At 43.7% G+C, this 18,314-nt stretch overlaps 1 protein-coding gene across 3 annotated transcripts in view; it reads left to right on the forward strand.

Annotated features, from left to right (window-relative positions):
- Window positions 1-17,246, forward strand: part of LRRC27 (leucine rich repeat containing 27) — a 40,792-nt gene extending 23,546 nt beyond the window's left edge. Inside the window, exons 8-11 of one of the 3 annotated variants that reach the window (XM_035138413.2) lie at window positions 11-104; window positions 11,752-11,885; window positions 14,289-14,415; window positions 16,057-17,246. In XM_035138413.2, the coding sequence (XP_034994304.2) occupies window positions 11-104; window positions 11,752-11,885; window positions 14,289-14,415; window positions 16,057-16,206 (505 nt within the window). In that variant the 3' untranslated portion in view covers window positions 16,207-17,246. The remainder of the gene's footprint in view (window positions 1-10; window positions 105-11,751; window positions 11,886-14,288; window positions 14,416-16,056) is intronic. The other 2 variants (XM_035138416.2, XM_035138414.2) reach the window with 2 other exon arrangements.
- Window positions 17,247-18,314: the final 1,068 nt, after the last annotated feature.

Raw genomic sequence — 18,314 nt, forward strand, 5'->3', positions numbered from 1 at the left:
CTTTTGGTAGAGATAAAGAAGTGCTTCAGAAATGGAGGAGACGGAGCAGGATGATGAAAGAGAAGAAGGCCGTATCATACTCGTTCGATAAAGAAGAGACTGAGGTATGTAACCTGGAATTGATTCTCATCTCTGACACGGCTATGCTAACTAACCTTGGTCCAGCTGCTCCATTTTTCTGTGCAGTTGTCACCCCATCCCCGACAGCTTACTGCTTGTTACTCCATCAGTCATCTTGAAATCCCATGCTAAGGGGCTGCTTTATCTCCTAGGGAACATATAGATGTTTTACAGTTGAAACATCCTCTTACTTTAGGCAAGCATAGGATAGAACCATCCAGTCCTGCCCTACCCATCACCAAATTCTTTTCGTCCCCTGCCTCATGTTAAAAAGTTTTCTGCTACCCAAAGTCAGCGATACTGTGCAGGTTGATTACATGAGGTTGATTTTGGTCCCACCAGAAGGCAACTCTCTAGGTCACAGGCAAAGTGCCAAGGATTGTTGGTAAACCAACATTCAAACTCTGGTTGGTTCCTGACATTAGCGCCAGGGTGCCATTTCTGTCCTTAAACTACACCTGCACCTGTTCTATCTAATCTGAAAAGCAGTGATACTATCAGGAGAGAACTTTTATCAGCAGAATGAGGAGGAGGAGGAGGACCTCCAAACACAATCGGGCTGCTTCTTACATTACACCATACATTTCAAGCACATAGATTTCCCCCTCACAGAATCCTGGGAACCATAGCATGCTAAAGGGTGCTGGGAATTGTAGCTCTGTGAGGTGTAAATGCACAATCAGTGAGTTTCATTGAAACGGCAAACATGCGGATCCCGTTATTTATATGCAGGCATGCTATTTAGGAAACCGTGCTTTGAATACTGAAGGCGCAGAACATTTGGTGTGAGTAGGGTACAGAGTACGTTATCAGATCCTTAACTCTGCAGCATTTCCTGCATAGACCAATCACTTCGCTGGCATTCAGAGAGCAGCGCAATACCATCTTTGCAATAATAGGATTCTAGGGATACAAATTGCCACTTGATTATCTGGTCCAGCCTTTGGTACCAAGGCAGGGTCCTACACAGATCAGCTCCCTACATATTGAACCCCCACCGTCAAACTTCTCCCCAGTATAGAGTTTGTCTAAATTGATTGCTGCTCAGCCTTTCGGAGGAAGCAGGTGCAAATTTAAGTAAACAAGCTACGGCATCATGGCTCAGTCGGGGGGGGGGCATGTGTGTTGTAAGTGTCAAAACATCCGGCACATAGCTTTTCACAAACTGTGGCTGCCCAAGCTGTTTGGAGGCGTTGCAGCAGAAGAGCTTTCGTTTAAAATAGGATTGTTAAAATTGATGGGTGCCTCCTGAGGTTTTTTGTCTCTGCCAAGTCGAAGCCAATGTAGGCTGGATATTACAATTAATCCAGGAGAGAAAAATCTGTCATCCTGATCCCAAGAGAGAGCTGCATTGTTTTTAAAGAAACCCCTATAAGAGCAGCTCGTAGACTACTGCTCTTTTACATCCTTTCTTAAAAAAGAAAATCCTACAAAAGGGGACCGAGAGGTCCAAAGGGAAAAGATCTATGAATACACCCAGGAAGGCTGGCTTGGGAGAAGTGGCAAAGATGCTGGGGATGTGAGCCATGTTACACCAGAGGACATAGGGGATCCAGAGTGTATATTCACGTTGATAATATTAACATGGTAACATTATAGTTTCATTAAAAAGAAGTCAATACCAATCAATAAACTACATCACAACTGATATTGTTTAATGTTATTTTAGAATATGTAAGTCAAGTCAGATTTGCTTTTTTTTAATGTCAATTGGAGTCAGGTATTACTCAGCAGTCAGTAGAGCATGAAATCTCAGCCCCACTTTGGGCAAAAGATTCCTGCATTGCAGGGGGTTGGACTAGATGAGCTTTGTGGTCCTTTCCAACTCTACAATTCTATTATTCTAAGTGCAGAAAATAGTAACCAAGTTTCTTAAAGCCTGTAGCACATGATCTATTCTATGCACCATACTCTCTCCATCATATTCTGGTGCAGCTCTTAAAGGCTTCAGTGGCAACACAGACAGGGCGAGGGCAGGTTAACCTGATCTTTCCACGCTGACTAAAAAGCTTGTAATACAAGCATCCCTCCCATTCAAGCCTGCTATTCATTATTTGAAGAACCTTCTTTTGCATCAGATTAATATCTACTGACTCATACCCTCATAAATCCTTTTTCTTTTATTCTGATCACCTGTGCTTGAATGAAAGCTCCAGGTAGCTTAAATGCTTATTGTTCCAGCATTTAGAATCTTTGCTCTTACTTGCCTCATTTGCACACACACACACACACACACACACACACACATGCATTGTGGCATGGATGAAATACATACTGTATCTGAAACACAAGAGGGCACTCGAGTGCCACATATCCAGCCTGCAAGGCGGACAATGCAAATCACCATGCAAGTAGTGGAGGACCAAATAGGATCATATTTCCTTTATTCCACTTCTGTCATCTTGTCCACTGGGTAGTCTTTCAAGGGATTGCACAATGAGAGAGTTAGAGTTTCTGACCTAGCATGGGAGAAAGTGCTGCATATCAGCATTACTTCTTGTGGGTGGAGAAAGTGGTAGGGTGGTTAACCTGCTGCTTCCTTTATTAGTAAAGCTCAGGTTTCATTTATATGAATTGCTGTAAAGAGCAGGAGGATACACCCCAAACAGTCATGTAGTGATAGTTACATGCAGCAATACGTACTCTACAACTGAGTTTTTTTAATGCTTTTTGACTGTGCAAAGCATTTTGTGTGTTATCTTAGTGATCCTGACAATATCCCTGCAAGATAGGTCAATGTTATTATCCCTATGTAGCAGAGAAGCAGGAAGGACTAAGGCTGGGAGACAGAAGTCACCCTCACACATTAATTGTGTGAATAATCATAGATTTGCAGAGCTGTAGAGGACCAACCTCCCGCAATGCAGGAATCTTTTGCCCAACATGGGGCTCGAACCCAAGACCCTGAGATTAAGAATCTCATGCTCTACCCACTGAGCTAAATACGAAGAGGCTCCACACAATCAAAGGGACAGCAGGAGCACACTATGGACTCTAACCCAAGGTCACACAGCTTCTTGGTCCTGCCCTCCAGTATCCATGTGTTGAGACAAAGAAGGCTATATTCACAGATCTCTAGGTTTCCATGGGAGCTGGAATTCTGAGGCTTGATACATAGAGTTGGGGGGTAAGAAGCCATGTGACCTCAGAAGCTAGGCCTGTGGTGTGGTTCTACTTATTTATCTGAGTATGGAGGGACGCAGGTGGGGCTGTGGTCCAAATCACTGAACCTCTTGGGCTTGCTGATCGGAAAGTTGGCAGTTTGAATCCCTGCAACGGGGTGAGCTCCCGTTGCTCTGTCCCAGCTGTTGCCAACACAGCAGTTCGAATGCATGCCAGTGCAAGTAGATAAATAGGTACCACTGTGGCGGGAAGGTAAACAGTGTTTCCATGCGCTCTGGCACTCGTCACGATCCTCCGTGTGCCAGAAGCGGTTTAGTCATGCTGGCCACATGACCCGAAAAACTGTCTGTGGACAAACGCCGGCTCCCTCGGCCTGAAAGCAAGATGAGCGCTACAAGCCCATAGTCGCCTTTGACTGGACTTGACCGACCAGGGGTCCTTTACCTTTACCCATCTGAGTTGTCAGGAGACTAAGAACGTGCCTATTGTCACCAAGCGATCCTTACAGCTAATGTGGGATTTGATTTCCAGTTTTCTTCCCAGGCTTGCAGTGAAATGGGCCAGCATGGGAAACACACAGAGGGTTTAGCTAATTGGATAGTCTTGTTTGCACAATAGGGTTTCTACAGCAGCTTGGCCCCCTTCATGGATCAATGCCTTGTCGTGGCGAAGGGGCTTGAATAACTCAGAGAAGCTATGAGCTTTGCCATGCAGGGCCACCCAAGATGGACAGGTCATAGTGGAGAGTTTTGACTAAACGTGATCCACCTGGAGAAGGAACTGGCAAGCCACTCCAGTATCCCTGCCAAGAAAACTCCATGGACAAAGACAACAGGCATATAAAAGTTATGACGCTGGAAGATGAGCCCCTCAGGTCGGAAGGCGTCCAACATGCTACTGAGGAAGAGCGGAGGACAAGTACAAGTAGATTCAGAGCTGATGAAGCGGCTGGGCCAAAGCCGAAAGGACGCTCAGTTGCGGATATGCCTGGAAGCGAAAGGAAAGTCCGATGCTGTAAAGAAAAATATTGCATAGGAACCTGGAATGTAAGAACCATGAGTGGAGGTAAGCTGGATGTGGTCAAAAATGAGATGACAAGAATAAATATCGACATCCTGGGCATCAGTGAACTAAAATGGAAGGGAATGGGCGAATTCAGTTCGGGTGACTATCATATCTACTACTGTGGGCAAGAATCCTGTAGCAGAAATGGAGTGGCCCTCATAGTCAACAAAAGAGTGGCAAAAGCTGTAATGGGATGCAATCTCAAAAATGACAGAATGATCTCGATACGAATCCAAGGCAGACCTTTTAACATCACAGTAATCCAAGTTTATGCACCAACTACCGGTGCTGAAGAAAGTGAAATTGACCAATTCTATGAAGACCTACAACAACTTCTAGAAATGACACCAAAGAAGGATGTTCTTCTCATTACAGGGGATTGGAATGCTAAAGTAGGGAATCAAGAGATAAAAGGAACAACTGGCAAGTTTGGCCGTGGAGTTCAAAATGAAGCAGGGCAAAGGCTAATAGAGTTCTGTCAAGAGAACAAGCTGGTCATCACAAACACTCTCTTCCAACAACACAAGAGACGACTCTACACATGGATATCACCAAATGGGCAGCATCGAAATCAGATTGATTATATTCTCTGCAGCCAAAGATGGAGAAGCTCTATACAGTCAGCAAAAACAAGACCTGGAGCTGACTGTAACTCAGATCATCAGCTTCTTATAGCAAAATTCCAGCTTAAACTGAAGAAAGTAGGAAAAACCACTGGGCCAGTAAGATACAATCTGAATCAAATCCCTTATGAATACACAGTGGAAGTGAGGAACAGGTTTAAGGATTTAGATTTGGTGGACAGAGTGCCTGAAGAACTATGGATGGAGGCTCGTAACATTATACAGGAGGCAGCAACGAAAACCATCCCAAGGAAAAGGAAATGCAAGAAAGCAAAATGGCTATCCAACAAGGCCTTACAAATAGCGGAGGAGAGGAGGCAAGCAAAATGCAAGGGAGATAGGGAAAGATACAGGAAACTGAATGCAGATTTCCAAAAAACAGCAAGGAGAGACAAGAGGGTCTTCTTAAATGAGCAATGCAAAGAAATAGAGGAAAACAATAGAATGGGGAAAACCAGAGATCTGTTCAAGAAAATTGGAGATATGAAAGGAACATTTCGTACAAAGATTACCATAATCAAGGACAAAAGTGGTAAGGACCTAACAGAAGCAGAAGACATCAAGAAGAGGTGGCAAGAATACACAGAGGAATTATACCAGAAAGATATGGAGGTCTCATACACCCCAGGTAGTGTGGTTGCTGACCTTGAGCCAGACATCTTGGAGAGTGAAGTCAAATGGGCCTTAGAAAGCATTGCTAATAACAAGGCCAGTGGAAGTGATGATATTCCAGCTGAACTATTTAAAATTTTAAAAGATGATGCTGTTAAGGTGCTACACCCAATATGCCAGCAAGTTTGGAAAACTCAGCAATGGCCAGAGGATTGGAAAAGATCAGTCTACATCCCAATTCCAAAGAAGGGCAGTGCCAAAGAATGTTCTAACTACCGCACAATTGCGCTCATTTCACACGCTAGCAAGGTTATGCTTAAAATTCTACAAGGCAGGCTTAGGCAGTATGTGGACCGAGAACTCCCAGAAGTGCAAGCTGGATTTCGAAAGGGCAGAGGAACCAGAGACCAAATAGCAAACATGCGCTGGATTATGGAGAAAGCTAGAGAGTTCCAGAAAAACGTCTACTTCTGCTTCATTGACTATGCAAAAGCCTTTGACTGTGTCGACCACAGCAAACTATGGCAAGTTCTTAAAGAAATGGGAGTGCCTGATCACCTCATCTGTCTCCTGAGAAATCTCTATGTGGGACAAGAAGCTACAGTTAGAACTGGATATGGAACAACTGATTGGTTCAAAATTGGGAAAGGAGTACGACAAGGTTGTATATTGTCTCCCTGCTTATTTAACTTATATGCAGAATTCATCATGCGAAAGGCTGGACTAGATGAATCCCAAGCCGGAATTAAGATTGCCGGAAGAAATATCAACAACCTCAGATATGCAGATGACACAACCTTGATGGCAGAAAGCGAGGAGGAATTAAAGAACCTTTTAATGAGGGTGAAAGAGGAGAGCGCAAAATATGGTCTGAAGCTCAACATCAAAAAAACCAAGATCATGGCCACTGGTCCCATCACCTCCTGGCAAATAGAAGGGGAAGAAATGGAGGCAGTGAGAGATTTTACTTTCTTGGGCTCCTTGATCACTGCAGATGGTGACAGCAGTCACGAAATTAAAAGACGCCTGCTTCTTGGGAGAAAAGCAATGACAAACCTAGACAGCATCTTAAAAAGCAGAGACATCACCTTGCCTACAAAGGTCCGTATAGTTAAAGCTATGGTTTTCCCAGTAGTGATGTATGGTAGTGAGAGCTGGACCATAAAGAAGGCTGATCGCCGAAGAATTGATGCTTTTGAATTATGGTGCTGGAGGAGACTCTTGAGAGTCCCATGGACTGCTAGAAGATCAAACCTATCCATTCTTAAGGAAATCAGCCCTGAGTGCTCCCTGGAAGGACAGATCGTGAAGCTGAGGCTCCAATACTTTGGCCACCTCATGAGAAGAGAAGAATCCTTGGAAAAGACCCTGATGTTGGGAAAGATTGAGGGCACTAGGAGAAGGGGACGACAGAGGACAAGATGGTTGGACAGTGTTCTCGAAGCTACGAACATGAGTTTGACCAAACTGCGGGAGGCAGTGCAAGACAGGAGTGCCTGGCGTGCTATGGTCCATGGGGTCACGAAGAGTCGGACACGACTAAACGACTAAACAACAACACAGCAGCTTGGCAGCTTCCTACATAAGTGGACCCAAGTTTTGCCCAGCAGAGGGCTGTGTAACATTGCTAATGTTATGTACTTATTGAATAAACTTGCAGCAAGATGCTGATCAGGGAGCATTGGATAACAAAGTTCATTCTGCTAAACTCTGGAGCTAAAATATATATAAAAAACTGTCTAGTGTCTACCACCAATTGCCCCAGCTTATCCTGGAACGTGGCTCAGACTAATGTTGGTTTCAAAGAATATATCTGATGGGAAAGTTGTTAATTGTAGTATCATATGAAATACTTTCATAATAGTGGCAGAATAACTTCAAACTGGTATCGCTTAGATTTAGAAAAATCTAGGAGCCCAGAATTACTGGGAGTTCTTGTTGCTGTCAGTGGAGACCACTGGCTGAAGTATGTGCCATGGGTTGGGCGTATAGGACCATTAGAGGCAGCATCTCCACTATATATTTAAAGCACTATGATACCATCTTAACAGTCATGGCTCCCCCCCCGCCCCAAAGAATCCTGGGAATGGTAATATATTAAGAGTGCTGAGAGTTGTTAGGAGACCTCTTACTCCCCTGAGAGCTACAATTCCCAGAGTAGTTTAACAATCACTTTCTTTGTATGGAAAAGCTTTGTTTTCTAATCTCATGTAAGACAAATGCTTTAATGTAGAGTACAAAAATGGATGTGTTTATTCTCTAGTTTCTCATTGTTTACTAACAGCTGTTTGCATTTTTAACAAAAAAGATGCTTTAACATTTCCCAGTTTATTAAAGCATTAAGACCTTGCCAGGATGCCAGTACTGTATTATAAAGCACAAAAAATACAGTCTTTTTTTTAAAGACAGTATGTTTTTAAAGCTTTCACTTACTGAAATGTGTTCATTCCAGCTCTTTCACACAACACATTTCTCTGTAAATAAACAAACTTGGATTCTTTGTGAAGTCTTCAAGAGCTGATAAGGTCTGAGATAGCTTCGGTTTCATCAAAAGCTTTTACATTGAACGTCACTGACACATTCTTTTAGACTGTTTATCAAAAGGCAATGTGATTTATTTTATGGCAAATGGGAAGGATCAAGGACTTCTTTTTGGAAATAGCTTTGTGAGTCAAGGTTATATCTGAAAGTTCTGCTTCTATTATTGGAGGTCTGACAAAATGAGCAAATATAAACAAAGTGCCTTTTTGTTAGCCACGTGGCCCTGTGTGTATTCCAGATTTCTTTGCTTCAGCCTGAATCAGGCATCCCCAAACTTCAGCCCTCCAGATGTTTTGGACTACAATTCATATCTTCCCCGACCACTGGTCCTGCTAGCTAGAGATCATGGGAGTTGTAGGCCAAAACATCTGGAGGGACGCAGTTTGGGGATGCCTGCCCTAGATGGATCAGAAAAATCTGCATTACATATTGCAGCTACAGTAGGGCTGTTGCCATAAGGGACATCTTTACAAGTGGGACAGAGTGAGATAAATCTCCCCCATATAGGGAAACCTCCACTTTGGGCTACAGTACTGTACTTACTATTTAACAAGCCTGTTTCAAGATGGCTTTCCTCTTTGGTCACAACTCTGGTGTTGGCTTATTTCAAAAGCCAAGATGTAGTCCACTGGGTAGAGAACTAGGCTTTCTTCTGGGAGATTTAGGTTTGTCCTCTTCCGGTTGGCATCACTGTCTCTGGTGTTTCCTTGTCTATAAAATGGGAAATCTTCAGGGAGCTGTTGTGAAGGAAAGCACAATGAGGGCTGTAGAGCACTTGACAGATTAAAGTCCTACGTGAGTGATGAGGAGTAGTAGAGAGGCATATTTTCCTCTAATATGGGGGATGTCTGCATGTGCAGCATTTTTCTTGTTGCAAGGAGAGCAGTCTGTTCTCTAACTGATCACAGATAGAAGAAGAGGTACCGTATTTTTCCATGTATAAGACTAGGGTTTTTTTCCTTTTAAATAATGGCAAAGATTAGGGGGCGTCTTATACGTGGATTGTGCTGAGGGTGGACTGGTGACAATCTGAGTCCCCCAAGATAGGGGGCATCTTATACATGGGGGTGCATCTTATAGTTGGAAAAATACGGTAATTCTGACAGTGGTTTCTTCCTTCCTTTAGTAATTTGGTTGATGTTCCTTTTTTGCTATTTTTGGCAGCGAAGGATCCCTTTGGGAGTTTAGGTTTTTGGTTCAGTGGCTTCCTTAAAGACTTGAAGCAGCCTGCTGTGTAAGAGAAGAGGCAGTCAGTTTCCCGTGGCTCCTCGCATTGCTTTGGGGTGGCATTCAGCTCCATGGTGTTCCAGTCGCCCACCGTTAAGGTCATAAGAGACAGAGATTGCACAGTTCAGCTATGCCCCCTGGATGTATGGGAAGAAATCAAGGTTCACACACAGATGAAAACCTGCCCTCGGACAGAATACCTGACTAGGCAAGTTCAGTTGCAATAGGGTATGTGACTCACTGCAGGTAGAGGTACACCACATGATAGGATAGGACTTCGTAAGCCTTGAGCATCCTAAGATGTGTATGATGATGTCCCCTGATTCATGAGAGCTGGTGGAAATTCAGATCCTGTGGCTCTTCGCCTGCCACCCACCATCAAAGAGGAGTGTTCTATCTGAGGCCCTGCTTCCCCTGTCTTGGTTAATGGCAATTAAAGTGTAGAATGCAGAGTGTTCTTCACCAAAGCCTCTTGATTGTGACATCAACCCTAGGGCGAATTCCAGTGGGGAACACCATCTTTTCGCAGCTGCTTATCCTGGATGTCAGCCAAGTCACCTTTGTATTGCCTCCCACATAAGCGCGCCGTGTCCTACAGTTGCCGGAGAAACTGTGCAGTGCCAACAATTTGGAAGCTGGGGTCAAGGCTGGGTGCCACAGTGTTGAGATTGCAGGCTGTTCTCAAATGTCCACTCATTACCACCGGCCCTTTGGTTCAGAACAGGCTTCTCTAAAGGGAGTGAGGTGTGGCTGGACGTGCAAAGGTTCTGACTTGGACTGGAGGGAAATGCAAGGGGGAAATGGCACCTTTGAGCACCAGTGACGTATCCAACGACTATGAAACTGACACGCCCTTTCTGAGCATTCAAATCCACAACCTTCCCACCCACCCAAGAACAACACATGTTGTATCGGTCCAGTTGCAATAAAAGACGAAGTAGTTTTTAGTCACTTCCATTATTAAGAAACTGCGGTTTCAGAAATGTTTTAATATAGAGTTGATTTCCAGGGACAATAAATCATGCTCACTGCTAGGAGTATGCCCAATATATATACTATATTATTTACTATAGTGCTATACTACTAGGAGTGCTGCCCAATACTAGGAGTGCTGCCCAATACTGCTAGGAGTATGCCCAATATATATACTATATTATTTACTATAGTGCTATATTTGTTGTATTGTTTTAATTAAGGTGAGAAGTAAATCTTCATATGAAGCAGGCAGTGGCAGTGTGGTGTGGTGTGGGGTGTGTGTGTGTGTGTGTGTGTGTGTTTTAAAGCACCATGCTTGTTCTTCCTCCAAGGAGATAAGCCTCCTTTTATCCTCACAACAACCCTGTGAGGTAGGTGTGGTAGACAGAGGGAGGCCCAAAGTCATCCACGGAGCTTCATGTCTGAGAGGGTATTTGAACCCAGGCCTCCCAGGGGTAAACCGGGCATTGTGCCGCACAGGCTGAAATGGGGATAGGTGCCAGCGATTCACGCCTCCTTTACCTGAAGTGCTGGCTAATTTTGCTCACTGGGTGAAAAGTAGCGAGATTAACCTCCAATAGGACTTCATCTAGCAGTTACCGGATGCGACAGTTGCTGGCAGTGCTGTTTATCTGCTACCTATAAGGTCTGGGTCCCAGCTTTAGGCACTGTGTGGAGAAAGTGGACACTGGTTTTTTGTCTTCTCCCTCTTGCATAATACTAGAACTGGGGGCAATCCAACGAAGCAGAATGTCGGAGGATTCAGGGCAGACAAATAAAGTGCTTCACACAGCACATAGTTAAACTGTGGAATTTGCTCCGTAGTTTTAAAGCCAACTTAGATGGCTTTAAAAGAGGATTAGACAGATGCATGTGGGGATAAAGCTGTCAGTGGCTGCTAGCGACAGTGGCTATGCCCCACCTCCGCCACTGGAGGCAGTGGGCCTCTGAATACCAGTCGCTGGGAACTGCAAATGCAGAAAGTTGTTCTAGCGTTCAGGTCCTGCTGGTTGGCTACGGTAAGAACAGAATGCTACACTAGATGGGCATTTGGCTTGATCCTGCAGGGCTCTTGTTATGTTCTTATGGAAGGCTGCAGTAGGAAGAGATCAGAGGCAGAAGTAATGGCCACAGACAGTCAAACAAAAGGTTGTGATGAGGGAATAGATTCAATAGTATTGAAGTTGCCGGATTCAGTATGGAGTTGGGCCCTTGCTCTTTCTCTTGTGGTGAACAAGGAATTCAGTAGGTGAAACTTTTATTTTTATTTTTTAAAAAAATCCTAATCATATAACTTCAGTAGTAATGGGATAGGTTGCATCTGGTGAAATTCTCCCTGCTCTGACATAGTTTAAAGCACGGGAGCCCAGGCATGTCCAATGCTGAATCTTTTGGCAGCCCTAGTTACTGCCTCTCCTCCCGCCCCCTGACATTTTAATGCCATAATATGTTGCCTTTCCTCTAGGTTTCTCGAAATGCACCTTACGCAACAGACAATATGAAGAATCAGGACAAGCTGGAAGACTGGAAAGAAACAAGCAAGCAAGATGAACAAATGGAGATGACCCTAAACTTAATGAAAACGACAGACGAGTTAAGGTGAGAACAAAGATGTTCTCTGCATATTGCTAAGCCGAAGGTCCCATCAAACCCAGCCATTGGCCATGCTTGTTGTGGCTTGTGGGAGTTGTAGTTCTGCAACATCTAGAGGGCCCAATGTTCCCTGCATCTGGTGTATGGGGTCTGGACAACTGGGAACGTCCTGTTAATAGAGCCCCGCATCTGGAGCAGCACACTGCTCTCACACCTCCTTCCTCTCTTTCTGCTCCTGTGTTAGGTCCAAAGTTACTGTAAGATGGAATGCAGATGAGTAATGTTTTAGTTACAGGTGTGATCTTCAAAAGAAAGTGTATTTCCCCACCACCACACACCCTCCCTAGGCCAATGCTGTAGCCCCAGGCCTGTTTTAAACCATTAAGTACTCATTCAACCCCCATGGTGCATTTACTTTTTGTACTAAAGGATGCATTGCAAATATTTTCTCATTAGGGGACCGGGATAGCAGTTCTGTCACATTCCAGCCCCACCTGCCTTCAGACTTCTCAGCAACAATGATCAGCCAGCTCTATTTTTACCTTTTTTTAAAAAAAGTTTCCGAGACATTCTTACTCTTCTTTTGTTTTCAGTTTTGATTCCTCATTCACATCTTTATTTCATAATGCACTAAAACATCATCCAGATAGGGAACCCAAATATCATACTAAATTAGAAACACCTGTCATATTCTGAAAGAAAGAAATGTGTTGATCCTGTGTAAGATATTCTGAAAGTTCTGAAAGATCTAAAGTTGTTAAGCCTGAAGAGGGTGGTTGGGCAGGGAGGTGGCATTCATTACATTGCCCACATTATATGGCTTCCATAATAGGGCAGCACAACTGGTTACAATGTTTTGTTTTTATGAGGACAATTCAGTCAAAGGCTCAGCATTTTCAAGTTAGCAATTGGCGGGGGTGGGGGTGGGGAGAGGAACCTAGAAACTGTAATGCCAGTTACTTTTAATCCTGCATTATGTAGAAATATTACAGACTCTAGCCCTCACATTTTGCGGCCACTTGCCTCCATCCTTTACAGAAAAGCCCACAATTTTATACCCTGCGTTTGTGTGCGGGTGCATAGTCCACAAAAGTTTATGCCACAGATACCTTGATACTTGTTTTTCCTGCAACATACCGACATCAGTCACCGAAGATATTTTCCTGGTGTTCTGAGGCTTCTCACAGTTGGGTGTTTTCAGGGAGTAGAAAAACTTTTTAATACAGTGGTACCTCAGGTTACAAACACTTCGGGTTACAAACACTTCAGGTTACAGACTCCACTAACCCGGAAGTAGTACCTCGGGTTAAGAACTTTGCTTCAGGATGAGAACAGAAATCGTGCTCTGGTGGTGTGGCAGCAGTGAGAGGCCCCATTAGCTAAAGTGGTGCTTCAGGTTAAGAACGGTTTCAGGTTAAGAACGGACCTCCAGAATGAATTAAGCTCTTAACCAGAGGTACCACTGTACTGCTTTTAGAGCTTGAAAACATAGCTGTCAAGTTTCGAATTTGAAAATAAGGGATCAGCCCCCTCACCTGTCCCAGGGACAGTCTATGATTCTCAGGGACAGTCCACACCGCGCTAATCCCCCCAGGCTACAAATTAATTTACACCAGGCTACACACCATCATCTTTCCCCACCTTCAGAATGGACACCACCATTGAAAATAGCAGGCACACACTTTTTCTTTTTCTTTTATGAGTTTAAGCTATTCTCCTTCAACAGCAGCTGATAAAGCAATTGATACCAGCAATGAGAAGACCGCTCCCCTTCCCAGGGGGGGCGGAGTTGCAGGTGGGCCACGAGCATTCCCCATGTTCAGTGGAGGGCATGGCAATGCTGCCCGCGTCATTGGGCATCCCAGCCGCATCACGCCCCATGGCTGACCAATCAGGTCAATCAGGGGGGTGGCTTACCCAATTTAAACCTCCACGCGGCTGGGGCTCAGTCTCCTTTTCTCCACCTGCCTCGGAACTATGTGACAATATTTCTGTGGCTTGCTCTCTAAAACAATGGTACCATCACACACACACACACACACACACACACACACACACACACACACACACCGGTTGCTCCACTGTGTACAGATTGAAATAATCTCTGGGTTTTCAGACAGTTTAGTGTTTTTGATGTTTTGTTATCTGTTGTTGTTTAGTCGTTTAGTCATGTCCGACTCTTCGTGAGGATTGCAGAGTTGGAGGGAGCCCCGAGGGTCATCTAGTCCAACCCCCTGCAATGCAGGAATCTCAAACTAAAGCATCCATGACAAAGGGCCATCCGACCTCTGCTTAAAAACCTCCAAGGAAGGAGGAGAGTCCACCACCACCCGAGAGAGCCTGCTCCACTTCAAACAGCTCTTACTGTTAGAAAGATATTCCTGATGTACTCTTTTCTGTTTGTTTCAGAGCAGCCAAACGCAAGGAAGTGGAGAACCGCATCAGACAGCACACACAAATGATGAAAGAAAGAAGAAAAAGGTTAACAGGGATCCCTCAAGAAGATATGGAGAGAGCAAAACAAGACTATGAGATTGTAGGTTGCATTTTTACATTTGTTGCTCCATTTGGGGTTTTTTTTTGGGGGGTGGTGGTGCGGACCGTGGCTATCCTCATTTTATATTCTTTATTGAAAAATAAAAAGGACAAAATTACAAGTCCCCAGAGTAAAATAAAACACAAAAAAGAAGAAACAAGAAATAGTACCCAAGCAGAAACAAAACCGTAGCTTTCCTATTGTTACTAGATCTGCTCATGAATGCTTAAGACTATCTGAGTTTTAGAAGACATCTGAGGGCAGCCCTGTTTAGGGAAGTTTTTAATGTTTGATGTTTTATCACTTTATCATCATCATCATCATCATCACTATTAATATTCTGTTGGGAGCCGCCCAGAGTGGCTGAGAAAACTCAGCCAGATGGATGAGGTATAAAGAATAAATTTATTATTATTATTATTATTATTATTATTATTATTATTATTATTATTATATTCCTGCATTACAGGGAGTTAGACTAGATGACCCTCAGTGGTCCCTTCCAACTCTACCGTTTTATGAGTCTAACTCATATAACTTCTATACATGTTCAATGAAGTATCACTGCAGGGATTTTTACCGGAGACAGTTGTGTGCCACAGAAGTTATTGCGAAGGACATGATTACTTTAGAAATACCAATATTGTCAAGGTAACACTACAAATCAAAATTGCAAACCACATTCAAATTTTGCTCTGCAGTTCTGGTTATAAATAAAATACAGTTTCTGCAAAACATACTTTCCCTGGTTCAGATACAATGCAAAACTAGGGTTTGCTAGTCACCTGTCACCAACCCTCATTCATCTGGCAGCAAATCAGATTTGGGCATACACCTGAATTCAATATCATGATAATTCTTTTTTGTTGTTGTTGTTCCAGTAAGTTTATGCTCAAGTGCTGGCAAAAACTTAGGGGGTCTTACATTTTTTTATGTTGGTTAATAAAGCTGCAGTCATGTACATGTTTCTGTGGGAGTGAATCCCATTGAACTAAGTGGGACTTACTTATAAGTAAACATGTGTAAGTTTGATCTGCATAACAAGCAAGAGGAGCTTTGCAAGACTCACTTAGATTAAGTCAGACCTCTTTGCAGCTCTCTGCCAAATGAGGTTAACATTTCCATGCTTCTGGCAAGAAAGATAATTCCTGATAAATTTATTGGCCACCAGACACCCCGTGTTGTTTAGGCTACAAGAGACTGATACAGCTACCCCTCTCAAATTGGTATTGGCAGCAAAGTTTTGAGTTGTGCAGAAGGTTTCTTTGAAGCTTTATTGCCCAAAGGTTGCTCTGGATTCAGTTATTTGATTTGGGGATCAGTGTAGGAACCATTTAGCTCTGGAATCCAGTTTCACAAATACAGTGGACCCTCGGGTTACGTTACCTTCGGGTAACGTAACTTTTGGGTTATGAACGCCACATGCGCAGAAGCGCTCTATCGCGCCGTGCACATGCGCAGAAGCGGTGCCTTTAGATGCGGACTTTCCGGGGTACGTACGGACCCCCGGAATGAATTAAGTTCATATTCGGAAGGTCCACTGTACAGCAATAGACTGAGACACAAATGAATAGTTAGGCACTAGCCTTGTTAATGTGATAACAACTCTAGTGTTCATGCTTTTTATGTTTCCTGCCACAGGCTGAAAACCTAGAACAGCAGCTAGCAGATCTGAAAAGAGACATAAACCAGGAATATCGTTTCACTGCCTTTACAGGAGAAGTGGAACCACCAGAGAATCCACTGCCTATCAACAAGCCTCCAAATATCTTTTCTAAAATGACATTTTAAATTATATTAAAGAGAATTCAACATGCAGCAACCACCTGCACCAGTTTGCTTTACAGTTGATCTGCTTTTAACCAGACTTTCAAATTCTTTCCTTTTCTCCTTTGTTCTTGTTTGTTTTGCTTTGGAATGTAAAAATTGGAATCTTTCGCACTCACCACCCTCCCCGTGTCAATATGTGCCTACAAGGTTTTGAAGTGCCTTCCGTTACTGCATGGTTTTAATGCCGATTATTGTTAATATTACCTTCCTGGAACCCTGCTTCCGAGATGAGCCTCGAAGATATTTGTAGTAATTCTCAATCTCTTTTAAGATCCAGTGGAGCAGAATTGCAGGATATCCTACAATTCTAATGTAATGAGCCTCTCTAATGAAAGGGAAAGCTCACACCTTCTAAATGAAGAGTTTTTTTAAAAAAAAACACCCAGTGATTGGTAATATCCTTAATAAACATATTTCCAGCTGTAGAGAGTGGAAGGTTATCAGATTGGCATTCAACCTCCTGGAGGTTTTAAAGAGCAGCAAGTGACTCACCTGGCCACTTTCTGCTGTGTCTCCTTAGGCAGAGATCAGTTTTGTAACTCATCATTAAAGCCGTCATGTTTTAGTTCAAGAGTTTTTTCACTATGGATCAACATGCAGTTTTGGTTTCTATGTCCTTGGGAAGAATCAAATCTCTCTCCCCCCCCCCCAAGTTTTGGTGTCAGCAATATTTTTTCAAGGTCTTTGTGGTTGTGGACGATTAGAAACTACAGGAGGAACTTGAGGAGCCAAGGCTTGAAAATAAATCATCTTGCTTACGCAAATATTAACCCGATGCAATGTTTCACACTTAGACTGAGAAGAAGATCAAATATCACTTTAGCAGGGAATCTTCGCCAGCCTTCTAAGATATAACCTATTTTAAATACCTTTGAAATAAGGGCACTTTTCATGAAGATTTGAGGAACAAGACATCCTTGTTGTTGCACAATCATGACCTGCTGTGCTCTTGATGCTATCAGGGCAGCCACATACAATCCTGCTTTTAATGCCATTGGCACCTGCAAAGCTGTGTGGGGTTTTGTTGTTGTTTGCTTGGTTGGTTGTTTCACACTGCTTTTCCAATCAATGCATATCCTATAGCTTCTTGCTCAAATCCCATGACTTTTTATACCAAAATGTTCTGGTTTATTTCCCCCACCACCAGCAAACACACACTTTTCTTGCTCTGTAGCCCTCCTAGACCGCAATTATGTGGGAGCATTGGGGAGGCATCACAGCACAACTAATATAGAAGAATAAATCCACAGTTGTGTCAAGAACAGGGGTCAGCAAGCCAAAGCCCGTGGGCCACAGGGGTCGTTTTACTGGCCCACAAGCCACCCTTGAACCGAGGCACCCAGTCAGCAAGTCCCCGTGCATTGCACTAAACCAGTGCAGCGCAGTGTGGGGACTTGCGGTGCGGCACTGGAAAGCCGGAAATTGTGTCTGCGCAGATGCCAGAAATCACAGGTGCGGGCACTCATGTGCGCTTGTGATCCGGCCCACGGAGGGGGCTCCACGGCAGTGAACCGGCCCAGGCAAGGTAAGCCTTGCCAACCCCTGGTCAATAACATGCAGCCAAATACACCTGTGAAAAAAATGCCAGTCTGGAGAGGCCCCAGTAACAAAGTCTTGGGTAGAAGGAAAGATTTGAGATTTAAACAGATCAGATAAATGCTTCAACTCAGGGTGTGGCTCTACCAGCTGTTTTTTTCTCCGGATTCCACAAATAGCTGATGTTCCACCCCTGTTTCTAAAACCATCTGTAGTTGTAGTTTTATAGCCACAAAACGAACAGGAGGGATGGTACTGGCCTTTTATTGGGAGAGGAATTTTTAGCTTTTCAAAACAGTTGAGAGATATGCATTTTCATGCAGCAAATGGGGAGCATTAGCTTTCTAGAAAATGAGGGGTGGGGTGAGCAGGGAATGGAAATGGCAAATGATAAATTTTTGGAAGGAAAAGAAGGGATCACAAAATGTTTACTGCAACAACAGAGCCTGGTGATAAAAAAAAATTGGGGGGGGAGGGGTAATGTCTGTTTTAGTTTTTCGGATTCCTTGCCCTCTGGACACAGATTCTATCTG

This window comes from Zootoca vivipara, chromosome 5 (assembly GCF_963506605.1).
Source record: "Zootoca vivipara chromosome 5, rZooViv1.1, whole genome shotgun sequence".
Lineage (NCBI taxonomy): Eukaryota > Metazoa > Chordata > Lepidosauria > Squamata > Lacertidae > Zootoca > Zootoca vivipara.